At 49.0% G+C, this 26,937-nt stretch overlaps 2 protein-coding genes across 4 annotated transcripts in view; one reads left to right on the top strand and one right to left on the bottom strand.

The window, feature by feature from the left end:
* Positions 1-8,159, bottom strand: part of LOC149370731 (CRISP/Allergen/PR-1-like) — a 31,555-nt gene extending 23,396 nt beyond the window's left edge. Inside the window, exons 1-4 of the mRNA XM_089562979.1 lie at positions 7,866-8,159; positions 2,075-2,141; positions 1,352-1,530; positions 505-614 (exon numbers count right to left, since the gene is read on the bottom strand). Of these exons, the coding sequence (XP_089419105.1) occupies positions 505-614; positions 1,352-1,530; positions 2,075-2,141; positions 7,866-8,141 (632 nt within the window). The 5' untranslated portion in view covers positions 8,142-8,159. The remainder of the gene's footprint in view (positions 1-504; positions 615-1,351; positions 1,531-2,074; positions 2,142-7,865) is intronic.
* The window catches only part of LOC149370730 (scoloptoxin SSD43-like), a 49,427-nt gene that overhangs the window by 4,577 nt on the left and 17,913 nt on the right, over positions 1-26,937 (top strand). For all 3 annotated transcript variants that reach the window (XM_089562965.1, XM_089562957.1, XM_089562972.1), the window contains 3 exons: positions 14,674-15,087; positions 17,637-17,730; positions 21,098-21,282. In XM_089562965.1, the coding sequence (XP_089419091.1) occupies positions 14,779-15,087; positions 17,637-17,730; positions 21,098-21,282 (588 nt within the window). In that variant the 5' untranslated portion in view covers positions 14,674-14,778. The remainder of the gene's footprint in view (positions 1-14,673; positions 15,088-17,636; positions 17,731-21,097; positions 21,283-26,937) is intronic.

The following is a 26,937-nucleotide window of genomic DNA, read 5'->3' as shown; positions in this document are numbered from 1 at the left end:
GTTGCACTTTAACCAAGCCACCCCTTGACTTCCGGCTTTCACTTCCGGTTCCGGGAACATGATGACGTCACACTGAATTTTCGTGGCCCCTTTTGTGGTCAGCGCCGGATTTCGTTGCTGCTGAGCCACGTAGGGCTTGCGCCTTAATGAGCGGTCGCAGGTGAGAGCATTGTGGAGGACAGAGAAAAAATTCGGAACCGTCACAGAGGGAACGCAACGACGTTGTTTAAAAAGCGGAAATATATGAGAGGTGGTGCATTGTATTAGCCGTCGGCGAGTGCTGCTATCGAACCAATATAAAACGAAGTTATTGCGAAAACGCGATATGATTGGTTTCTTGAAAGGAAAAAGCCATGAAAGACAATTAGGCGTACTCTGCAAACTTCTAGAGCCCACATTTTCCTCTAACGTCCCAGTACTGGTAATGTTTGACCACCGCGGCGTGCGTCTGTGAGCGGTGTACGGTGCACCTGCCGGTAAAAAATGCAGCCCTTCCAAGCTCACCCGGGTTTGTAGTTGCAGACGAGGATTTCCTGCGGGTCATCGGTGGGTTGGGCCTTGCTCTTGAACCTTATGTAGCCGCAACCGACGTGAGTAGTCATTCCCCAGATGACCTGCAATGAAGGAGCACGCGGACAGTAAGTGCATTGCAGACATCAGAGGTGATCGCTTGACTTAGGGGAAAAAGCTTACAGGCTAATCTCTTTTACGGATTGACTGCATAAATGCTTGGCATGCGCACGCCTGTGTACATAACCAATCTGGTACCTGATTTACGTAACATGCGTACATGTAAACTATCTTTGTTTTTAAAGAGCGCAGGCACAAAATTCTTGGTTGTATGTTTTAAGCTTTCGGATAGTTGCATAATGCATTCGAACGACAGGAAATCACGCGAGACCTACCTATGCCACACAAATGATCCATAATAATATCTCTTCTCATGATACTTCGGTTCTGATTTCCACAGCCGAACAGTGGTTTGGACGTTTAATATTACCTCACGGGCCGTATAAAAACTGCGATATTATAGCTCGCTGTTCATTTCTTGTGTTTATGATTCTTCAGTCAGGCTGGAATTAGAAATTCAAGGGGATCTGGAACAGAACCGAATCAATTGGGAAGATTTGGAACAGGCCTCTGCCCTGCAGTGGGCGTCGTCAGGCTGATGTGATGATGATAAGGCGAGATTCAAACCCTGAAACCGCGTTTGATTGCAGGGAGAGAACATGGATATAATTCCCTCCGTAACATGCACTGCAAGTATTAATCCCGGCACATCATCGCGTAGAAACGTTGAATCCACGCTGGACATAAAAAGTTTTCTTCGAAAGAAGATCCCATCTCATACCTGCGAGAACCTCTCAGCATCTGCGTCAGCCGGTTTGGCGTATGTATCCAAGGCAGCGACGTCAAATTTTTCCTTTCCTTTGATCCAGTTCTCTATTACCGCCATCCCATTCTTCGCGGCTGGGTCCGTTGCTTTGGCAGATCCCGTGTTCTGTGTGATATCAGCCGCGGCGTCTCCGTCTGCGCAGTGTGAAATGAGACCGTGTGTAAGCAATGAAAATTGCCAGTGGTTTAACTCTGCTTAAACCTGGAGGACTGCGAAAGCAACGAGGAGAGATAGAGAGGCGATGGAGAGCGCGCGGCAGCGGCGGCGGCCCCGGCACCCTAGCTAAGCGCCGCTACTGCGCATGCGCAACTGGCGAGCGCGGCGGCGGCACCTCTGAGTCACCCGCGCAGCGACAGGCGGCGACTCGCCTGCTGTGCGACGTGTGACGTCACTGCTTCTCGCGCATGCGCAGTATAGCCTTGCCTCAGCTCCGCGCAATGGCTTGGCGACTCGCGTAGTGCTGCTTTCGCAATTGAAATTTTACATGCTTTCGCATGTAAAATTTTCCTTTCGTTTGTCTGGTTCTCTTTTGGCCCTTTTTCATAGCGCGGCTGCATCTTTTTCCGCCATGATTTTCATCCTCTGGTAGAACGCGCGCTACAGGGGTGCTGCAACGACGTGGGTTTATGTGCAGCTGTTAACAAAGCTTACACACCTACTTAACGCCTTCGGTCTTACCTTGCTTGGTGGCGTCACAAGAGTTCGCCGTTTCTTGGGCTTTCTTGGCTAATTCTTGGTCCCAGTCCTGCACAGTGACAGAAGTACAGAAAAAGCAGGGTGAAGACCTCTATTACAAAAACCAGGTTAAGACGCGAAAGCTGGTACTCCGGATGGGAATGACGTCACCCTTGCGGCAAATAACTGTTGCTAGTAAATTGGTTTTTGAGGAAAAGAAATGGCGCAGAATCTCTCTCACACATCTCGGCGGACACCTGAACCGTGCCGTAAGGGAAGGCAGGACGGTGGGAAAAGAATTGGCGGGGGCTTAGCTTTGGTTAAGCCTGGTAGGTTGCGAAAGCGAGCGCAGCGCCTCTAAAGGCGCGTTTATAGTCCGACGTGTTCAGCGAGCGGGCTAGCGTCGCTCGCAGTCTGTCGCGCTACGCCGGTTTCGCTGTGCCGGCCGGAACGCCACCCCCTTTAGACCAGAATTTTGAGCCTCTCCCGGGCGCGGCCATTTTGCACCGATTGGCGCGCCGCGGTGCGGGCGTTTCTTTGGGGACTGCGGGGCTGCGGCAGTTCCGCGGCCGCGCCTGCATATAGCCGCGCTTCGGGCGCTAAAAAAACATTGTCGAGCATACTTCCGCTGCGTGGCTGTGTTGCAGGAAGTATTTACGTTATCAAAGCGATAACACTGACGCGTTTCAATGACATTTAGTTTGACATTCAGGTTAATTGTGCCGGCGCTTAGAACGCGCTCGTGCTTATATCGTATTCCGTCTTGGTGCTCCACCGCAAAGAAACTTTTTGTTCAATATCAAGCATTAGGTGTGCGGCTAGTATGCAGTTCCAATTCCCATGCACTCTTATTCCTTCCTGCCGGCCGGCCATAAAGCCCCCCCCCCCCCCCCCTTTCACAAACAGGGCTTGGCGCGCCAGTTTATCAACTAATTACCGCTGTGAGCTCAACTGAGTCGCAGCCCCAACACAAAACAAATTTTGTCATGGTTTAGGCAACCTGGTGCATAAAAACGTACTTTCGCTTCATTTATCAAAACTTGAATAGATATGAGCAGCTAATCCAGCTTTCACTAATTCTGAGGTCCGAAGTTGCGTTATTTTATTCAGGAGCTCTCGCCGCGTGTGAGAGCGTTGCGTAGCCGTTTGGCTAAGTGTGGAAAATGTAATGAAATCGCGCATAGTATTTTCCTATGAATAAGGTAGATACCGCACCGCTGCGGTGGCTCAGTGGTTACGGCTCTCGGCTCTGGCCCAAAACACGCGGGTTCGATCCCGGCCGCGGCGGCCGAATTTCGATGGAGGCGAAATTCTAGAGGCCCGTGTACTGTGCGATGTCAGTGCACGTTAAAGAACCCCAGGTGGTCGAAATTTCCGGAGCCGTTCACTATGGCGTCCCTCATAGCCTGAGTCGCTTTGGGACGTAAAACCTTAATAAACCAAACCAAACTAGTGTAGATACCAACAGCAGAAAGATACTATAGATAAACCTTTACCCCCCAGATCCCTCTGACATGCGTGCGGAAAAAGCAGCTGAAATCGGTAGCGGTCGTGCTTACAATCCTGTGCATGAAATGTGTTTAATGGGAACAAGCGCAAGCTCAGCGCAAGGATGCCGAACACGTACTGGTGATCGAAAACACGCGCTCCGTCGGGACAACCTTCAGTCTGCAGCTCGCCTATCCAGTTACTACTCCACTGAGTCAAATCAATAGATCTACATTCTGATGCATAAAATTATCATAGATGATAGCGCACGTAAAAGGCGACAACAAACGACACGACAGCGCAGAAATCTGCTTAGATGTGCTGGTTTCCAGTCCGTACACTACCTGGTCGACTACCCTCGGATGTCACGTTAACGAGTAACTGCGCACAAGACAACCGCAGTACTGTCTGGAAGAGGGAAAATGCGAGTAGTGACGCACAGCACACACCCTCATACGTTAGCTGATGGAGCACAACAACGGCAGAAGCGAACACGTAAACATGCGTTCTACGCGCGGCGCCGGCGCCACCCGCAGTCCCTCGGGCGGCGCGCGCCGACAGATGGCGACCGATGTCGAGAGTAGGAGCGCGCCCGCAGCCTGCGTGCGAGGGTAAAAAACAGACGCAGCGCGCCGCTTCGGAGCATGCGCAGAACGACCGCCGACTCGCGCGCCGATCGTCGACGGCGGGTAGTTTGAATTCCGTTCGCGCCTCTTTCCGCGTCGCCTCATCCGTTTCGCTCCATTCACGCCATTGCGGCTACTATATGAAATATGGCTAGGGTGTTATCCGCGCGACAGAAACTTGCTCTCGTGTTACTAGTCCACCGCTTGCGGCGAAAGCGCAGGCGCTCAATGTATGTGCGAAAGATTTTCGCACTCACGCCGCTCGCGCTGGCATCCGCCATTTTTCTCCGCGCGATGCATTGTGAGTCGACGCGGTCGGCGGCGCCGGCGCGCAATTGGAGCAGGAGCCAAATCTGCGCCGGGCTCGTCGGGGCACGCTGGCAGCCGCCGGTTGCGTTGGCCGCTGCAGTGCGTCAAACTATAGACGGAGCTGTTTTCACCAACGCAGCGCAGCGTGCGCGCTCGCTTGCGTTACGTCGGACTATATTGGCGCCTTAACGGAAGGAACGCGACGTGCCGCGTCTAAAGAAGGAACGCAGTGCGCCGTGTCTACAGGTCACGTGTGGCTACCGGCCGCCGTTACCCGACGAGCCGAGTTGGTAGCCTGTCTCTCGCTCCTGGTATGACGTCACGCTATAACGTCACTAGCGCCTCTAGCGAGAGGAGCGCGGCGCGCCGTGGCTACCGGCCGCCGCTGCGCGACGAGCCGGGTTAGTAGCCCGTCTCTCGCTCCTGGTATGGTATGACGTCAGGGGTCATTCTAAGTGTCACGCGTGGCTACCGGCCGCCGCTGCTCGACGACTCGACTTGGTAGCCAATCTGTCACCCTGGTATGACGTCAGAGGTCATTCTGAAGGTCAAACGTGGCTACCGGCCGCCGCTACGCGAAAGGCCGTTCATGAGCGCAGTATTGCTTTTGCAATAAAAATTGGCTGGGGCTTAGCTAAGGTTAAGCATGGATATCTCGAAGCGAAAAGATGCGTTGATCCGCGATAAACACCCGCTTGCGGCGAACGTCAAACGATGACGCATAGCGTGCGGCAGCGTGCGCCTGTTCTATGGGCAAGCGCGCCTTATATGCCCCTCCTTTCAAATGCGCACTGCGCCAACACCCTCTAAAGAATTGAGGGTGTTGCCCAGTAGCCTGCGCCGTGCGTGACGTCACTCTTGCTCCGACATACGCCGGCTCACGCGAAGCGTGGTGTTGACTAGCGTAGTGAAGCTTTTCGCTTCAAAAGGTGCCGTAGTGGAGGTCTCCGGAATAATTTCGACCACCTGGGGATCTTTAACGTGCACTGACATCGCACAGCACACGGGCCGCTTTTGCGTTCCGCCTCCATCGAAACGCGGCCGCCGCGGTCGGGTTTGAACCCGGGTACTCCGGCTTGGTAGGCAAGTGCCTTAACCACTGAGTCACGGCCGCCACCGCGGGGGGTAACTGTTGCTGCATCCTTCGCTTTCTATGAACCACCTCGGAGCACCTCCTGGCTTATTCGGCACTTTCCTCCAGATGGTCGCTCCTCTCTCAGCATCAGCACAATGTTTAAAGACTAAAGGCGAAATAGATTTTGTATTAGCGTTTAGTTTAGTTTACGAAGGTTTAACGTCTCTAAGAGACTCAGCCCATGAGGGACGCAGTCGTAAAGGGCTCCGCAGCATTAGTAGTGAGTGGTTTTAATGACATGATAAATGGAAGGAAAATATTTTTTGCTTGCCCCGGTATCTGCTATCGCTGCTGGAAGCACCTGAGCTGGGGCAGCGGAAATAAAGGATAGCAGGCAGTGTGTAGAGGTGAAACGAAAGGAGTGAGGGGATAGTAGAAAGGTGCACTGTAATAAGGCTATTTACATATTAACATATTTACATATGTACAGCTCGCACGCGCGTGATGATCTGGCTGAGCACAGCACACGGGCCTCTAGAATTTCGTCTTCATCGAAATGCGACCAAACGTGGCATGAATGGAGACCGCGTCTTTGGACCAGGAGCAGAGCGCTATAACTGAGCCACTTGAAAATATTTATTAGGAAGGGACCGGAGGCATGTTTGGATCAGCCCGTAAGGGACCGATCCTTACAAGCACTAGGTGGCGGTCCCTAGATTGGGACCCCAGTGGCGGAGGCCGCCGCCCGGGCGCGCCCCACTAAGGCTTATTGGGCCTGTAAGTCGGGGCAACCGAAGAGGGTCGTCTCCCAGTCCTCCCGGGTTGGGTTGGGGATGGGGGGAATAGGCGGGTTGGAGGGGCAGGCCCGCCCAATTTCAAGTGGGGAGCCACTGGGGCGGCCGTGGTGGCTCAGTGGTTATGGTGCTCGGCTGCTGACCCGAAAGATGCGGGTCCGATCCCTGCCGCGGCAGTCGAATTTCGATGGAGGCGGAATTCTAGGCGCCCGCGTACTGCGCGATGTCAGTGCACGTTATGGAATGCCACGTGGTCGAAATTTCCGGAGCCCTGCACAACGGCGACCCTCATAGCCTCAGTAGCTTTGGGACGTGAAACCTCCATAAACCTTAAAACCATAAGTACGAACTATGGGTTGACGCCAGGAGTCTTAAGTCTAATTTTGTTCTTTGCAAGTCAAAATGCTTTTGCTGTTGTACAGATAAAGAAAGGATATATGCAATGAATGAAATGAACTACAATACCATGAACTGCTATTGTGTCACTGGGGAACTACAAAACATGTTTCTCGTACAGACATTCTTTCGTAAGAAATGCTGCGGTAAAAAAAGATTGCGGCATTTCATTCATTGTGCTTCATTGCATGGCTTCGTATAAAAGAAGTGCACAAAGTTTCAATAAACACACTTGTACGAGTATAAAGTTCAGATTGCTCGCGTGAGAAGGAATGGCAAAAAGCGGGTTTCGAGAAAAATGAGAGTGAAGATTAGGAATAACTACAACTGTCATAAACCATTGTCCAAGGTGGCTAAACTCCATCATAATTGTAGCTGAGCCCCTCTTTGATCTTGTTTTCTTGATTTTGTTCGTGTGGCAGCTCACTTTTCCTTGTGTTTTTTTCAAGTTTTCCGGCATCAGCACACGAAAAGGAAGATCATAGAGAAACATTATGGGAAGATTTCCAAATTGCGCTGTTGGTTCCTCTGTATTCCTCGATAGAGCCTCCTCTGTGTGCGCACTAGGTTTGATCCCAATGTGCTTCAAAACGTCTAGCGTACATCTGTTACCGTTGTAGAAACGACACATGTCATGATACAAAGCAAACTTCAGAGTTAGTATCTTGACACAGCCATCAAATGTGTTGAAACGTCTTGCATCGCTTCTGTGAGGGCTTTAAGCATAAAATAAAAAAAATAAACATAGAAAGACCTAAACTACAATACCAATGCGAAAACAACTGGTAATGAAAAAAACTACGTTCTCATTTGGATGAAAAACTGTTACTTTCAGTTTCGCATGATGTGTAGGGCGTTGCAAGCTTGCCTGCATAGTGGTGTTAACTAGAAACCAAATTTTTGTTGCAGTTCGCTCAAACAAGAATCGGCACTCTCATGAAAGATAATTTGAAAAATGAATCAAACACACGGCTTTTGAAGAGTGGGCGCCTACCTTAAGAGTTGGCATTCCCTACAGCAGAGTATCGGAGTACAGAAAGCAAGGGATAAGGCAGCGTCCACCGCGTACTGTGCTACGCACTCATACGGCTCGTACGTTAACCTACCAGCATGTTCATGCCCGCCGGCTTTGGAAATTTGTCCACCGTGCCGCCGGCGATGCTCGACCGGAAGTCGTTGTGCTTCTTGAGGAGTTCTTGCTCGTCCTCTGGTGTTAACCCTGGGGTGGTGATGTCGCAGTCCGTGTCGTAGGAGGTCCGCGGCCGCAGGATATCCAGGAGGTCCTTGAAGGTCATAAACTGGATCGCCGCCGCTGGTTCCACGTTGTTGGCCGCTGTCAGCAACGCCAGGAGCATAGTGCAGGTCGCCTCCATGGTCGCCATAGCTCTTGCTTCTTCTGCCCAGTCCTGCGGCGCTGTGCGCGTGACGCGCGCTATCAGCATTGTCTTCATTGTGTGCTCTTCTGGTCCACGTGAATACGGTTACTGAGCGCGTGACAGAACATAGCACTCGACCACCTAGAGGGACAGTTTCGATTGATGAGAAAAAATTGGCGGTGGTCTAGCTCTCGTCAACCTGCAATGACGCGATAGCTACAGCTGGCCGAGTGGAACTCGCTCAGTCGAATTGAAAAGTCAGACTTCCGCCGCTCCGTTTCGCTGGGGGTTCCTTCTTCATCTTCGTCCCTGGATGTGGATTTACTCTCTCCCACCTTCTCTCCCTCTCCACTCCTCCCCCACTCAGTTTAGGCCAACGTTTTTAGATCCCTTTCAGTTTGAAAGCTGCGGTGCGCGGATTGTCGCCTTTCCGTTTCCTTCCGTGCGGTGGCGCTCGCCACGCTGTTTGCCCGACCAGCGTGGCCCTTCGCGTCTACGCCATGGTCACCGCCGCCTGATTTGGAGCAGCCAGCAGATATCAGCATGGAAGATATCAGCTGTCCTGTGCCAGTTGTTGGCAGTGACGCTTATCTTACAGTATAAAAAAGCTTCAAGCAAGGGTGCTTAAAGCATCCCACCAAAAAGATGCTAGAGTTTACCAACATTGTAAACAAAGCAATCCTGATTTCTTTGAAGGAAGGTCCCGTTTTTGAAAGGGACGTTTTTTGGGAGCTGCTAGACGAGCTTGAATTGCAAAACCTTGTTCGGCTTGGATGTGCAGAGCATATGGCCACTTTTACATGCCAAGTGCTGCATTTTGTCATAGTGACACGCATCCACTTCTAGGCGAGAGACGTGAACCGTCGGCTAGAGAACAGAGAAATATTGTCATTGCAAATAAAAAAGCTCGCCTTCAAGTAGCCATTCCCTCCGTGCTTCCGACTTAGTGTGTCTGCATTTAATGCTTGTCTGTGTTCAATGAAATTAACATTCTAAAAATGAAAGTGCAGTACGCTGCTCCTGTCTGTGCTATCATTGCAAATAAAAAGCTCTTCTATAGTTATTCCCTCCCTGCATCCAGCTAAGTGTGTCTGCATTTATACTTGTGTTCTCTGAAATTGGAATTCTAAAGAACGTGAAAAATGCTGCTCGCATGTGCGGTGCTTCGTTGATAATATAGCCCGGAATTTCGTGACTGATCTAGAAGCGGAACATCGCTAGTTTTATCCTTTCATTAATGTTTCGTGCATTCTCCCGAAGAAATATTGATAGCTCTACTCCAACATACGCATATCATCAGCGCTAAACGTCGCAAACGTGATGCGATAAAGCGCAATGCAAACGATTGGTTTTTTGCGAACTGGCATCAGCCTGCTCTTTATCTCACCCTTACTAGCCAGGTGAAACATTTCTTTAACCATGAGGCTGAAGTTTCAACGTGACAGCTCCAAAAGTGCAGCAAATTTGAGTTCGACGTGTTCGCTCCCAATGTTATCGCGGATGAGAACAGGCTGTCACAGCAACTGCCAAGCGCGAGCGCTCCGGCGCCTCCGGGCCGACAGCGACAGCAGCGCCGCGTGGTGAGTGGAAGCGGACGGGGGCCGCTTTCTCGGGCGCGGCGCGAAGGAGCTTGCAAACTGAAAGGGATCTAAAAACGTTGGTTTAGGCGGCGCGCCGCGCCGCCAGAAACCGCAACACGTGACCAACCACGTGACCAGCCACGGCGCCACCACGCTGAAGGCTCGAAATGCTAGCGTATTGTAGGCGCGCGGCGCGCACACAGCTGCGTGCTCTAACGTCTCTAACGTCATTAATTCCAGAACCAAAGATGCGAAAGTCATTATGGGACTGGACCTAAAAAAGGCCTTCGACAACGTCAAGCACGAAGCCATCATGGAGGGGCTCCAGCAGGCAGGAATAGGGCTAAAAACCTATGGTTATATCAGAAATTTCTTAACGGACCGCACGGCGGTTATAACTTTCCAGGAAATACAATCCGCAGTGATCAGGCTAGATAAAAGGGGGACACCTCAGGGATCGGTGCTGTCACCCACCCTTTTCAACATGGCCATGAGAGGGCTCCCGAAGGAATTGCGAAAAATTGGGAACTACAAGTTAAATTACAGCCTGTATGCGGACGACATCAACCTCTTGATCAACAGAGGGACCGACGCAGAGATCAATCAAACGTTGCAGGCGGCAGCAGACGTCATCTCTAAGTACGCGGAGGACAGAGGACTTAAATGTTCGCCTGAAAAATTAGAAATCTTCGTGTATAATGACGAAGCACTCAGGAACAAACCTCCCTCTGACCCACAAGTGTACGTAGATGGAAGGGAGATACCAAAAGTAGACACAATATTAATATTGGACCGTCACTTACAAACACACGGAAGAAACACGATCACAATTAACAAGTTAGAAAACCACGCGACCCAGACATTAAACCTCATCAGGAGGGTCTCACGTAAGGGAGGCGGCCTCAAGGAAAAAACACCCTGAGATTGGTACAGGCCTTCATCATCAGTAGAGTGGGCTACGCCACGCCATATCTGAACCTAAAGGCAGATGAGAGCAGCAAGATAGACCCGCTCCTCAGGAAATGCGTAAAAAAGGCTCTAGGGCTCCCAACATGTACATCGACGGTGAAGCTACTGGCTCTAGGACTGCACAATACGATTTCAGAAATCACGGAAGCGGTTAAAACCTCGAAACTTGAAAGACTCAGCTCGACGCGAGTGGGAAGAGCTACTCTCAGTAATATTGAAATTGCCACAGACAGGGGGCTGAAGGAAAGGATCGACATTGACAGGGAAATCAGGGCGCACCCACCCAAAAACATGCACCCTGAGATTAATAAGGAAAGGCGACAGAAAAGGGCGGAAGCGAGAGAAACAATTTATCGGGGCAAACCCCGAAATGAAGTCGCCTACGTAGATGCGGCAGGGGACAGACACGGTCGATACCTGACCCTAGCGGCGGTAGATGGGGGGGGGGGGGGGGGGGGGGGGGCACCCTCATCACGGCGGCCACCATACTAGGGAAAGAAACCGAGATAGCGGAGGAAGCCGCGACAGCGATCGCTTGCGCTGGCACCAAAGCTAGATACATTATTAGCGACAGTAAAACTGCAATCCAAAATTTCAGTAGAGGGAGGGTAAACCCCCTCACCACCAAAAGTTTAACACAGGGAGCGATTGATCGGACGATCAACATCATCTGGACCCCGGCGCACGAATCTGCCAGCAGTAACGAGGCGGCCCACAGTGCAGCTCGAGATCTCTACCTCCGAGCTGTACAGGATGGGTCGGCTCAGGCCGAACATGATAGAGAAGGGCGATTAATCTCGTATCAACAGATTACAGAACACTACAGGCAATGCCGGAGGTGTTTTCCCACACCAAACACGGCGTTAAATAGGAGTCAGGCGACGGCCTGGAGACGCCTGCAGACAGGAGTATACCCAAACCCAGTACTAAATAAACATATCCGATCGGACTGCATGGACGATAAATGTAAAAAGTGTGGGGCGAGGGGAACCCTCGACCATATAATTTGGGAGTGCACTTACTCCCCAGGCAGGGCGCAAAACGTTAGCAGTAGGGAAGCCTGGGAAACCTTGTTGCGGAGCTCCGACCCTGAGCTCCAACTCACCGCCGTCCAACTGGCAGAAGAGGCCGAAACCAACCCGGCCAACATCGAATCCGACCATCCCGTGCGGCTGGGCCGCTCCTAAGTCCCCTCCCCCATAAAGGGGGGCGAGAGAGCGGCCCACGCAGTGTGGTCCTTACCTGTTGGACAATAAAAGTTTTCAACAACAACAACTCCGCGCATGCGCACAACTGACGAGGCGGGCGGCGTCTGCTCCGCCGTCGGAGCAGCGTCGAGGCGCGCGGCGTGCTTGCCAGCTGCGGGCATTTACGTCACTCCACGCATGCGCACAGCTGGTGGAGCGGTAGTGCCACGCTGACTTCGCGAAGCGGCTGACGTAGTGTAGCTGTCGCTACAATAGTCAAGGACACACGCTTGCGCTGTGCGATATCAGTGCACATTAAAGAAGCGCATGTGGTAGATATTCAGAGCACCCATTACGATGCCTCTTCCTCTTTCATTTCTTTCATTCTGTTCTGCCTCTCTTCCCCCGAGGTGTGGCTCAGGGGTCCGCTCGGTGCGAGACATTTGCTGTGCCTTTCTTTTCTTCATAACCATTTAGATTTGTGCACATCGCCAGTGCTTTATAGTCACGTTATGTAAAGTCTCTTTGGCTTTTAAGTGTATGACGGTGATAATGAATATGTACGATCGGCCGCAAAAGTACTACATGGACAACCGCTCAGGGCAGCGGAGCGGCTGCGGGGCCGCGCCGCAGCCAGAGAGCCCCGAGTGACGACAATCTTCGCCCTCGCTCTCATTCGGAGGCTTGTCAAGTTTGATAAATATCTAGGGTTGTGTTCAGCTGCTCTGCTGTTGACGGTCTCGGCGAAGGGGAGCGCGCATTGCCTATTAATCGAGCGCATCGGGCTGTGGCAGACTAATGCAGCGTCTTAGATCGCACATTGCTTAGCCGCTGCATCACTGCGTCAGGAGTTGTATGAGGACTCCTAGGGATCTATGAATTTGAAGTAGAGAATGACCAATTCTGCATATACGGGTAATAACCCGTTAAAGTTATCACGTCATACACTTCAGACGGAGTGTAAGTGCCCCCTACAATTTTTTAAATGTCTTTACAAGTGGTGTATCCGGTTCAGCGCAGCTCACCTTCTCCTTCAGGCCGCCCTCTTTTCAGGGCGGCCTGAAAAAATTTCAGGGGGCACTTTGGCTCTCTAATGTGCTGCAAAGCGAAAGCCTTTCCTGGCGCACTATTTGGCAATGATTTCTTTATTTTTATTCCTTTCTTTGTAGTTTTTCAAATTATTTATTGATTTTATTTTTATTCTAACCGTTTAAATTTCTTCTTTTCGTTTCTTTAATTTTATTTTCACATTTTTTTGTTTGTTTTTAATATCTTTTCCGATTTTTTGTTCTTTATTTTTTGTTACATGGTTACTAGCGAAAGTAAAATTGGCCGCGTTTGAAATTCGCGCACTGTGACGTTACGACCATTTCGACCAATTGAAAAGCGTGACATTTTGTCGAAACTCCTCCTTACAACGATGAGGCATTAAAGGCTTTCGCCTTAATAAACACACTTTCCTGTACGAGTGGAAGATTCCTGCACGGAGGGACTAATCGGTAGATCGCTCGGCTACTCAGCCGGAGATACCCGGATTCCATCCAAGCCGCGCCGGCTCAACATCGGCTCAACTCGCCCGAGCGCTCACACACCGGGCTCCTCATCCTAGCTCACCTGGCTCAGAAGCTCATAAACCGCTTCTGCGGTTCCGCGAAATCCTAATTAATTATTGCGACAGCCACTGCCTCTACCCGGCGCCTGCCAAGGGGCTTGATAGCTTGGTGGAGGATGAGCGGAGTGCCCCGCCCCGTTTAAGACTGCATTGGAGGTGCACTCGCTCGGGCCCTAATGACCAGGAACCTCTCGTCGTCGAGGTTTTAGTCGGACAACGCCTGCACTCACTGCTCATGTGCCGTGTTTGGATTTTCCAATACTGCTTCGTTCTCTGAGATGCGCAAACTTTGTGAAACAGGTTTGTGGTTCATTGAAACCACGTTTACTCGACATTTTAATGCGCCGAAGACGCTCCGCAAAATGGGCATGTATCTTGACTAATCTGTAGATGTATCTTGTTCATTAAACCAAGGTGTGGGTAGCTCTTTGTCTTTGGTGGTGGTGGTGGGAAACATTTATTTACAGATAAACTTCAGGAGGTGAGGTATGAGCCGACCCAGAGGGGGCCAGCCCTCACAAGTACAGGGTGGAGGTCCCTAGTTCGGGACCCCAGTGGCGTCGGCCGCTGCCCAGGCTCGCGCGACCAGGGCCCGTTGGGCCTGCAGGTTAGAGAAGGCCCAATGGGCCCTGGTCGCGCGAGCCCGGGCAGCGGCCGACGGCACTGGGGTCCCGAACTAGGGACCTCCACCTAGTACTTGTGAAGGCTGACCCCCTCTGGGTCAGCTCATACCTCACCTCCTGAAGTTTATCTGTAAATAAATATTTGTCTTTGAGCGTCTCATTGTAATTTGTTCTTCTTTAGTGAATGACTTATCTGGTTGCGGATTTTCCTTCTCGCTGACCTGTAATATATACCATGGAATGTGATCTACCCCTGGCTTCCATTTCAGTGCACTTCTCGCTGGGCCTCGCCTGGCAATCCTCCAGCGGTGCAGTGTGCGCCATTACTATCTCAGAAGGTATCTTGTCGCGGCATCCCAGTTACTGTTGCTTCTATGGCCTTATGTTTTCCTTTCCTCAGTAAAATTATCGCGTCAGTTGAGACTCCCACTTCCAAGTAATCTATACATGTCGCTTGCGAATATGTTATGATATCACAGATAAATTTCGATCACTTGGAGTTCTTCAACATAGACTGACATCGAAAAATACAACGGCGTTTTTTTTTTTTGCGTTCCGCTTATGTAGGAACACGGTTGCCAGACCGGGAATTCGGGCACGCACCCCACGCTCAAGAGGCCTAATACATTGGGAAGAAGAAAAAGAGGACAACGCGGACCGTGCAACACGCGCATGGCGCGAGAGCCTTCAGATGAAGAAGCAACAGCTATGGCGGTCATGGATGCATCCTGGCCTCTGCTCCTGGCCTTGGTGACGGCGGCCAACAACGCGGAACCAGCGGCGGCAGTCCATCTCCCGTCGTTCAAGGAGCTCCTGGCCATCTTGGCACCGCGGGATTCGGGCGTGGACTGCAACATCCTTGCCGAGGGCTTCACACCAGAAGAACAAGAAGCGCTCCTCAAGCAGCACAATGAATTCCGGTCGATGATCGCCACCGGCAAGGCGGAGAAATTTCCAAAGGCGGCCGCCATGAACTTTCTGGTAGGTTACCGAGCAGGCCGCTGCGGCTTAACGGTTAGGACGCATGCCGACGCCTTGCCGTTGCCCATTTTTTCCTTTAATGGCTGATACTGTCGTGACCAAGGCATGTTAGCAAATTTATCTGCGTTTCAGATTGAACGAAACGATCGTGACGTCACTGCGCGCGAATTTTGACTGATGTCTACCGAAATATGTGAGACAGTTACTGCGCTATTTCTTTTCCTCAAATACAATTTTCTACTGTTGTCCACCGGGATATGCGAGACAGTTACTGCGTAATTTCCTTTGCTCAGAACACAATTTTCATTTTCTTCATTACGGCCCCTCTTTCTCTTCTTTGCCTCCCACTTCCTCCCTTCCTGTACGGTGCGGTTCGGTTGTCCACCGAGATGACAGAGAATTACTGCGCCATTTCCTTTCCTCAAAAAGCGTTGCGTTCAAAGGACAACGCAACGCACCGAACGGGTGGTGGCATTTTGTGGACTCCCTGGCAGCGCTACAACACGCTGTTGCGTTCCACTCCTAAAGGCAAAGATTAAGCGTCATTAATTGGCAGTTAATTAATGCATCAACAGAATGTGAAGTGAACAATCGCGTAGCAGAATGCAGCACTCAGGCTTTCTCCTTTCACCACTTCAGCCGCTAAAGTTCCTTGTAATTTTTACTCACGTTTTGTTATTTTATGCGAAGCATACTACTTTAGCTACCACTTCAGCCCTTCACCGTGGTTATGCGCCTCCAAATCACGTGATACATGATGTCACACCACGTGACACGATGACGTCACGACAGTAGAGAAACGGGGGCCCACCTCGCGCCGTCGCTGTGGTTGTGTGCCTCCAAATCACGTGATACATGACGTCAAACCACGTGACACGATGACGTCACGGCAGTGGAGAAACGGGGGCCCACCTCGCGCCGTCGCTGTGGTTGTGCGCCTCCAAATCACGTGATACATGACGTCACACCACGTGACACGATGACGTCACGGCAGTGGAAAAACGGGGGTCCACCTCGCGCCGTCGCTGTGGTTGTGCGCCTCCAAATCACGTGATACATGACGTCACACCACGTGACACGATGACGTCACGACAGTGGAGAAACGGGGCTCCAACTTGTGCCGTCGCTGCGGTTGCACGCCGTGTGAATCACATGGTATGGTGACGTCACACTCCCGCGCATTTCGAACGCGCGTTCACACTCGGTGTAGGTGAAACGCTCGCTGCACCGGGCAGGCGGACGCGGCTTCCGTGGCAATCCAGGCGCTCACCCAACGCGCGTCTCGGGGTTAGTCGGCGTTCCGCTGTAGCCATGCCGTTGTCTTCCCCCACGACGAATAGCTTCTAGTGGTTGTATTAAAATGACCAAGTATTCAACCAAGGAAAGCCATGTATTACCAAGCCTAGCCATCAATATGCTTCGCATCTGACCAGGGTTAACCAAGTTAAGCCTCAGCCATTTTTTTTGTTCCTCACGCGAAGAAAGGCAACCATACGGAAAGATCTGAACTAAGGAACAGGTGACAAATAACGATGGTCGTACACACATCCGTGACAAGTGGTTTGTACCACACTACTTACTGTTTGTCAGTCCCCGCAATGCCTGCTTTAATTTCATTTTAACGATTATAAAAAGAGGCAAATATATTTTTAGACCTTCAATAAAAAGCAATTGCGATAGCATTTTGTAACCAATCTACCTATGTACCATTTCAGGATTAGAGGCAGGTTGACATGTACGAATTCCGCAATGTTTTCGTCTTCATTGTGACTTGAAGCAGAACGCTTGCCTGCAATTTTCACTCGTAACTATTTTTTGTTAATTATTGTATTCTGGATATATTTTAAAGTATGTCTGAAGAAGTGAACTTGCAATCTAAATTATTCTGTGACCACTGCTGCTGTGCAGTGGCCTCACGACACTGTTCAAGCTGTCATAAAACAGCTTTTTCGCGTGCGGGCCTTCAACCTTGAGTTGAAAATGAATGAATTGAATTGAACCTGGAAAACGTGTTCGTTGAAAACGGTGGCCACATTCTCGCGCCGGATTTGTTATCAGAATCTCGACAAAATACCATTAGTTCCACCCGCTTTGCCTCTTGACGGCGTATTATCCTTTTTTTTTACCCTGCTGGGGATGAACTGCGCAGCTCTCACGCCCCGACATCACAGAGCATCACGTCAGGCCTCACCTCGCTCGAGAGGAGGGCGAATTTTCTCCTTTCGGCTACAAGCGGCTCAAACCTCGCCGAGGTGACACAAGCATACGAGAAGCCAGAGCTAGAAGTAGAGAGTGGTTTTGTCCCGGTCTTGTTTTACAGTGCGTCTCCAAGACCAAAAGAGCCGCGGTTATGTAGTGGAAATCCGTGAGCAAAAAATCAGGCGCTCGCGAGCGCTGCATACGAAGGGAAGGGCGCAGCAGCAGCTGTCTACTGAAGGTTGAAGCCAATTTTTGTCACGTTAGCAGTCTCGTGCAGCAGTTTCGTCTTCACTTGGCTTTGTTATTACTTGTCCTCACGTTGCTCTTTTTGTGCTCCTCTCACTCTGTAGGAGTGGAACAAAGCCTTGGCTACGAAAGCCCAAAACACCGCGCAATTCTGCGATGCCACCCGGCAAGGGAAGGAAGAAGATCTAAAGCAGACCGGTGAGTTTCTTGATGGCAGTGCATAGTCACGTGATGGCAGCAACGCGGTAGTGCTCTTATCAGATAGAGAAAGGACGCGCACCAAGAGTCCACCTTCTCTTACGGCGTTATAAAGCACGAAATGCTTCTAGTGTCCATTCTTGTCAAAAAAAGGCCAACATGATCCGAAGCCGACGCCGAAATAAGTGTTGTGATGCTTTTTTTGTAGCCTAACTGCATATGTCGCCTAAGAGCACCATGGCACAAGGTGTTTTGGTCTACTATATATTGGACCAAAGACCCACTTCCCAACCATTTCACCCTAAATAAGTGGAGCCCCGGGCCAGAGCAATGCCTGTACATATTATACCGGTAGTGGGTACAGGGGGCACTGCGATTCGAACCCCGCACTTCTCGCATGCGAGGGGGATGCTCAAAATATTAGGCTCGTGCTGCGGTATAGCTGAGAAGACATGTGACCTTTACCGAAATGTTTCTAAATTTCCTATCTGTTAGTATCGAGCAGCGAAGAAATCTACAGCCCTAAGCTGAATTAAACAGACGGCGGTGGAAAGAAATCACTATTTCTACACGCAGCCTTCGGCCATTCAACCCCCCCCCCCCCCCTCTCCCCCGATCGTATCCTCTCGCGCCGAGTGCAAAATTGGTAACTTCTCACACTGTGCTTTTGGTTTAGACGCCTTCATTATCCTTAATCAGCCCGCCGCGGTGGCTCTGTGGTTACGGTGCTCGGCTGCTGACCCGAAAGACGCGGGTTTTATCCCGGCCGCGGAGGCCGAATTTCGATGAAGGCGAAATTCTAGAGGCCGGTGTGCTGTGCGATGTCTGTGCACGTTAAAGAACCACAGGGGGCCGAAATTTCCGGAGCCCTTCACTACGGCGTCCCTCATAGCCTTAGTTGCTTCGGGACGTTAAACCCCCATAAACCATAAACCATATCCTTAATCTGTTCGCTCTGCGCTATGAATTATTGGGAAAGTCGCTAAGAGAAAAAGTGGCATTGAAGAAACAAAATACGCAATAAGTTTTTGTACTGATAATTTGTTCCGAGGTCGTGAAATGCCGAAAAGTAATTGAACTGCGCCCTGGAGAAAATTGTTTTTCGAGGAAAGGAAAGGGCGGAGCTCACCTCTATCTCCTCAGCGGGGAACTCAATCGCGCGTGTCGCCGCGGTTGGGGGGATGGTGAAAACATTTATTAGAAAGGGACAGGAGGTATGTTTGGATCAGCCCTTAAGGGACTGATCCTTACAAACACTAGGTGGAGGTCCCTAGTGTGGGACCCCAGTGGCAGTGGCCGCAGCCTGGGCGCGCCCGACTAAGGCTTGTTGGGCCTCTAAGTCGCGACAGCCGAGCAGGGTCGCCTCCCAGTCCTCCCGGGTTGGGTTGGGGAAGGGGAGAATAGCCGGGTTGGAGGGGCAGGCCCACACCATGTGATAGGTGGTAGAAGACACCGCACTACAGTGCGGGCAGCTGCCGTTAAAGGAGGGCTCAAAATGTTTTAGTGCTGCCGGGCACAGAAATGTATTGGTGAGAAGGCGGAGAAGGAGCCGCTCATCCGCCTTCTTCAGGCCTTTACATGGGCGAGGGTAAAAGCGATGACTCAGTGTTTAGAGCGCTAGGCTACTGAGCCGGAGTACCTGACCAACCGCGGCGGCCGTGCTTCGATGAAGGCGAAACGCAAAAAGGCCCCCTGTACTGTGCGATTTCAGTAAACGTGAAGGGACTCCGAGTGGTCTAAATTATTCCTAATGTAAGGCTGGCCTTCGGCTAAGGCACCTTCAGCGGCTGGCGCTCAAGGAAGACGACGACAACCGCTGAACGCTCCGATGGTTGTGTTAGTTCTTCGAGACCCTGCTGACTGACGGCCGTCCTGCTAAACATTACGAAGTAGCACCCCTTCGGACCACCTTTGCTATATGCTCATAAAGATGCTCATAAAGGTGCTGTATTGTACCCGAAATACACTGGATGCGAAAAAGAAACTCTGTATGAGCCTTTCACGGACGCAGAGATCTGGGCCGCCCTGTCTCAACTCAAGACTAAATCTGCAGCCGGGCCATATAAAATCAATAATAAGATGTAGCGAAACCTTAATCTGAAATCGGTCACCGCATTCACGGACTATTTGAATCAGTGCTGGGAGACAGGTAGCATACCCCAATTCTGGAAGTGTGCAAAGACAATTTTTATACCCAAACCAAAGAAGAAAATAAGCCTTGATAACCTTAGGCCTGTCTTCCTGACCTCCTGTTTAGGCAAGGTAAAGGAGCACGTTGTACTTAACAGAATAGAAGCCTATGCCGAAGACTACTCTCTCCTACCGCACACTACGGTGGGCTTCAGAGGAGGGCTCTGTACGCAAGATATCATGCTGCAACTGTCTCGTGACATTAACAAATATAAAAAGGCAAACACACAGACCAGTATCAAGGTTAATGGTTAGGTTTAGATTTATGATTGTTTAATGTCCCAAAGCGACTCAAGCGACTCAAGCCGAGCGCCGTAACCACTGAGCCCCGCCGCGGTGGCTCAGTGGTTACGGCGCTCGGCTGCTGACCCGAAAGACGCGGGTTCGATCCCGGCTGCGGCGGCTGAATTTCGATGGAGGCGAAATTCTAGAGGCCCGTGTGCTGTGCGATGTCAGTGCACGTTAAAGAACCCCAGGTGGTCGAAATTTCCGGAGCCCTTCACTACGGCGTCCCTCATAGCCTGAGTTGCTTTGGGACGTTAAACCTTAATAAACCAATAAACCAACCATCAAGCTATGAGGGATACCGCAGTGAAGGGCTCCGAAAATTTCTACCACCTGGAGCTCTTTAACGTGCACTGACATCGCGCAGTAGACACCATGTCAGTGCACGTGTACTGGGACACGGGCTTCTAGAATTTCGTCTCCAAAGGAATTCGACCGCCGCGGCCGGGATCGAACCCGCGTCTTTCGGGTCAGCAGCCGAGCGTTATACGATAGAGCCATCGCGGTGGCACCCCCAGTATTTCTATTGCAATATCGTTCCATTCGTTCACATCGATGAACCTGGAGCAACATTACCTTCTGTTTTGGCTTAGGTATACTCAGCCATTTAGTGCATCTGTCAAAACATAGATTAGGTTCGTCGTCAGACGTGCGAAGTTCTTGTCAGCAAGGACTAGCAAGGCGTACACGGCTCAAGTGTTATCCGGTGGCGATGCCTAGGGGTTCGTCCCGCCTCTGCACGCGAAGCTCGAGCAGTTTATGAGGCTACTATTCTATGAAAAAACTTTCTTTTTTACTCAGCTGTCTTTCTAAATGTGATCTCTATGACCTGCACCAATTGCTTTTTCGTGGCTGTTGTTGTTTACGCGCGCTCTCACTCCGGACTCTGCAGACGAAGATTACGAAGGCGGCACCTCCCAGAACACGGGATCTATCTTCGTCAAGAAGACGGAGCAATCATCGCAGAAAGGATTCGCCATTCTCCAGAACTGGTTCAAAGCCAGGGAGAAATTCGACGTCGCAGTGTTGGACAAGTACGCCAAACAAGCCGACGCAGATGCTGAGAGGTTCGCTCAGGTATGAAATGAAACCTGCTTTCGAAAAAGGAAGTTTTCGGGATTGAACGCGGGTTAAATTAGAATCCTATGCTTTGATGTGTCGTGCTTGGAACTTGGAATGTTAAAGTACGAGCGGCACATTTTGATTGGGTATTCTTATTCGGTAAAGATGGAGAATATATTAAAAGATGAAAATCACCTCATAGAACTTACCTGAGCCGGTAAATAATTATTTATGCATCACAATGCTTCGCAAGTACCCAATTATTTTGATGCACAAAGACTGATCTGAAAGTGAAAAGAAAAGACTAGTTGTGTAAAACTTTCGGTGTATAATAGTAAAATAGGGTGCTCGTTGTCGCAAAACATACAGCAACACGCCCTGGTTAAATATACTAATTAATATTCACCCACCTTTTTGAACCATCTTTAGAGGCACGTGTCAATAAAAGAAAAATAGGGGCATTACGAAGAACTACTTTAGGCTTGGAAAGCTAAAATGTTGTGGTACCAATACTAAAACCCGGAAAGCCGCCAACTTCTCCCAGCTAGTCCCTAAGTGCGCTTACCAGGTGTCTTGTGAAATCTTATGAAAATGTTCTGAGTGCCAGATAACCTGCGTATTTAAATTCCTTAAACTACTCGACGTTGATCAGTGCGTCTTAATAAAACTGGTTGGTTTGGTTTGGTTTATGGGGTTTAACGTCCCAAAGCGGCTAAGGCTATGAGAGACGCCGTAGTGGAGGGCTCCGGAAATTTCGACCACCTGGGGTTCTTTAACGTGCACCGACATCGCACAGTACACGGGCCTCTAGAAGTTCTCCTCCAAAGAAATTCAACCGCCGCGGCCGGGATCGAACCCGCGTCTTTCGGGTCAGCAGCCGAGGACCATAACCACTGAGCCACCGCGGCGGTGCTTAATAAAACTGTCTGCACTATTTACAGTCTAGTGAGCCGCGACAGTAACGTCCAAGAAACGTTTTTGAACACTTTTCCTTTTAGTCGTGGGGGATGAATACTTTTATTTCTTATTTGATTTTTTTTTGAAATACCTTACAGACCCGTATTGCATTGTGTAAGGGTGACGTCACAGTTTGAACACTTTGTTAACTGAATAGGCCGAATGATATGAAAAAAAATTTATTTGTCGTTCTATTTCGAAGTATTCATACAATTTTTAAAAATATATTTCCCTATCTTTTATTGTTGAAACGTGTATTTGTTTAAGGCATATAAAACTTGTATTGACATGAGGAGCTTTGTAAACATGTATTCGAAGAATTGATCGACTGATTTAAAAACACTTGCGCACAGTCTATTTCAATTCTGCTAATCATGCTCATGAACAGGGCTCAGTCAATCAATGACTTTTGTTGCAACATGATTAGTTAAGGTTACTCAGACGAAAACATTTAGGACTGGCTATATGTTGCCAGCTAGCTCGGCAACACTATGCTTTATATTAATAATGTCCTAGAAATGCAGATCGAAATCTAATTCTCACACAGTTCGAGAAGAGTCAAACCTCACAAGAACATATTGCACCACGATACCTTGCACTACAGCAAACACAGGACAGCTACACGGAGTTTTCTACTGGCGTTTCAAAAACGGCAATTCCTGTCGGGAATCCCAGGACGGTTAAAAGGGCGTAAATCTTCATATTCGCTTCATATTTTTTCAGTTGTAAGTTGGCGCTAGTCCTGTGTCTTGTGTTTGTCTCGTCCCTGTCTTTTTTCGCGCTACGCCTCCCTTAAACCTAATGTTTGTTTGACTGTTCGCTGTTGTGTAACAGCAAATAATTTTTCGTAGGTGCATTCTGTTCTTTTCCTTGCAAAGTCGGAAACTAGTAGGTGAAACCAGATTTGCCCACGGCTGCAGTGATACTCTAAAATTAACTTCTTTCGAAAGGTCGCTTACAGCAGTGACAGTAAACCTGTACGTCTCTTTAGACCTGCTTGTTAGAGCGTACGGACGTAACCTGAACCCCACTGTGAACACGGTAATAGACTAACTTTGCATGTTGAGGTGTTTGAAGCTGGGTTCGCTCCCGAAAGGGTGGAGAGGGGCTTGAGGAGCCTCTGTCAAGCGCAAAACACTGAGAAAGCGGGGACGGGTCCGCTAAACGCTTGTACCCATCCTTGTGCGACGTTGGGTTTCGAGCCACCCATACCTCAGACAGGATATTTGCGCTATCTTTTAACTCGTGTGTTTCGCTTCTGCACATCCGATTCTGGTTTAGCGCAGCTCCCAACGCGCCGTTCCTTCCACCTAGACGCCGATGAAAAATCATCTCGGAAATATCTCCTGCATTTGTGCCGGATTTAGTGGATCATCCTACGTCTTCGTTTTCACTTTCCGGTGTCCGCTTTCCTGTGTCAGGCCATTTTGCCTGCAGATAACATTCAAGCCGCAGGCACACACGGAAAGAAATTAAGAGCACACACACATCCTAGAACGAGCGTGGCCGCTTAAATTGCACTCTCCATAGGTGGCCGCGTAGGCAGCGGTAAGGTATCCATGCTATACAACCGCGTTTGGATCAAGTAGGAATAACGGGGCGACCTTAACCGTATATTCGAAGAAAGTGCGATCGCAGTTGGAATATTCTAGTGCACCCCGCCAATATTAGAATTAGGCCCACTCCAGATAAGGAGTTAAGGTGGAATGAGTGTAATAATGTGGATTAGTCGGTTGTTTAAAGTGCACTAGTGGGCAAGGGCGTCCGCAGAATTTTTTGCAGGGGGGGGCCCCATTGGTTGTTGGCGCCGGAGGGGGGGGGGGGGGTATGTTCGTAGCAAAAAGGCACTATTTGCGGAGTAAATTTATTTATTTATATACAAATAAAATAAATAAGTAAAATACACACATGAAAGAAAAATTACAAACAGCAAATTAAAGCGAGGCTAGGAGAGATACATTGGAGTTTATCAACGAAGAAACAATTAAAATTAATAAAAATGCAAAAAGATACTATCACTTCGTGGAGAAGAGTGCTCAGTCTTGCTGCATACGGGTTCTCGACACACCCGGATTGATGACCAGCACACAGCACAATATGTTCACAAACACGCAACGACAGTCACTCAGTCAGTCTTCCTTGAACAGAAACTGTAGACGCCTCGGATTTTTCTGGGCGAATTGCGTGATGACACTGGTGATAAATTCATTTCTGTGCTTCATTACACGCTCTCGGTGCACACTCATCATACAAAGGCCGTCCAGTCTGTCGTTTGTCATCGTTGAGCGTAGCCACGTTTTCACTCTCCTCATTGTACTGAAGGAGCGTTCGACCGTACAGATAGTAACTGGCAAAGCCAGAGCCACCTCAATGGCTTTTGCAACACCAGGGAAGAATGTCTTGGCCTGATGTAGAAGCTCGCAGTAAGTTATTTCTGATGGGTCCCCAGTTTTGTTGCACCACATCTCGTACCAAGAGATGGCCTCTTCCTTGAAGTTGTCGATGCCGTAAAAGCACTGGAGTTCTTCGGCGAGAACAGCGAACTCAACACGGCTCAAGTGCTTCATTTTTGATGGATGCAGCTGGAGAAGTTTGAAGCTCCTCTCATTGCTTTCAGAAAAGCGCCGAGCTAAAGAAGCAGTGAGGGAGTCCAAGTACGGCACATATATTGCCACACGGTAGTATTCCTCTGGCGACTGAATCCCGTAGTTGTCTCGGTGGGTCTGACGAGAGACTTGTCTTGGTACAGATATCACCACATTTAAGTGATTGGCTGCCTCCCTTGCTGCATTCATGATGTTAGAGAACTCCTCTACAGCGTTTGTCCGGTGGCCGCGAAAAATACGTTGTAGCTCAGTGATGTGGCCATGCACAGAATGGAAGTCCATGGATACACCTTGCAGAATGTTCGTAGCTGGTTCATTCATTCATTCATTCATTCATTCATTCATTCATTCATTCATTCATTCATTCATTCATTCATTCATTCATTCATTCATTCATTCATTCATTCATTCATTCATTCATTCATTCATTCATTCATTTTATTTCTACTTTTGCCATACAAACTACCAGAACACTGACTGAACCCATAGCCAGAGGCTAGTGTGGGGTTCAGAAACAAAATATATGAAGGCAATGACACAGCACTTGTGAAAAATGAAAAGCACAAAATCACGGCGAAAGACTCAAATACATCATACAACAAGGAAAAAATAAAATAATGTGCATTTTACAGCAGAAAAAAAAAATCTTTCATGAACAACATGGTACAACAGACACAAACCGAAGACAATTGTCACATATGTCAAATAAGGCTCATAAAGTATGTTCGCAATGCTCTATTTGTTTCATGAGACTGTTTTATTTCTGGGGGTAAAGCATTCCAAACCTTGGCTCCTGAAAACTGCACCAATCTTTCGCTGTAAACGTTATAATTCGGTGGTAGATTAAAGTTACTATGTGTAAGGTTTCTTGTGAGTCGAGAAGATGAGCGAAACAGGGAGGCATTGAGAGGTTGATTATATTTGACTATGTTGTTTACACACACCGCTATCTTTAAAGAGCGCAAAAGGCCAAAAGGAAGGATATTTAATAACTGGAAAAGTGGTTTACTTGGCTCGGTATACTTGCTTTGTGTTACAATTCGGAGAGCCCGTTTTTGTAATCGCCGGATAGGATCAAGGTAAGTATTGTATGTCAAACCCCATGATTCTATACAGTATGTTAAATGACTATTAATAAGTGCAAAATAAAGGGTACGCAGTGTCTGTGTGTTAAAACAATCGCGGGCCTGTAGTAAGGCGTAACAGCCTGAGGCCAACTTCGAACAGACGGCGTTAATCTGATTTTTCCAGTGAAGATGTTCATCTAGAATGACTCCAAGATACTTAAATGAGTGTGTTCGTTCAAGTGAGTGGCCATTAATAAAAATGTTAATTTGGTTGCTATGGATGACTTTTCCTCTTGAGCTAAATACTATATATTTGGTTTTGGTTTTGCTTGAATTAATTGTTAGCTTGTTGGTAAAAAACCAGCTTGAAATTTTTTCCAATTCAGTGTTTGTTTTTGCTTCTAGATCCTCATGGTTGTCAGCTGTAACTATGATCGCAGTGTCATCTGCATACATTAAAATATCCGAGCAACTTAGGACCTTCGGCAAGTCATTCAAATATAATGAAAATAACATGGGCCCTAAAACAGATCCTTGAGGAACCCCTGTCTTTAAATATTGAAGGCATGATATAATGTTATTCATAATTACAGCTTGTTGACGGTTTTCAATGTAACTAGAAAGTAAGCGGTAGACTTCACCGCGGAATCCATAATGGTTTAACTTGTTGAGCATAATAGCGTGATCGACGGTATCAAACGCTTTCTTTAAATCAACAAATACAACGGCGGCCAGTTTGTTATCATGTAGTGCTGTATTAATTAACTGAGTCAAACTTAGGACTGCAGATGCCGTTGAATAGTGTTTTCGAAATCCATGTTGCTGTTGACAGAGTAAGTTATACTTTTCTAAAAATTTGCAAATATTGTTAGATAGAATCTTTTCGTAAATATTATTAATAACACTTAGGACAGAAATGGGTCTGTAGCTTGACGGGTTGGATCGGTCTCCATCCTTGTATACCGGGACAACTTTGGCAATCTTTAGTACGGAGGGGTATTTTGCACATTTTAATGAATGATTAAAAAGTTTGCATAATA

Source organism: Amblyomma mixtum, chromosome 1 (assembly GCF_055824585.1).
Source record: "Amblyomma mixtum isolate Tamu chromosome 1, ASM5582458v1, whole genome shotgun sequence".
Lineage (NCBI taxonomy): Eukaryota > Metazoa > Arthropoda > Arachnida > Ixodida > Ixodidae > Amblyomma > Amblyomma mixtum.
This window is presented reverse-complemented; position numbering and strand designations above follow the sequence as displayed.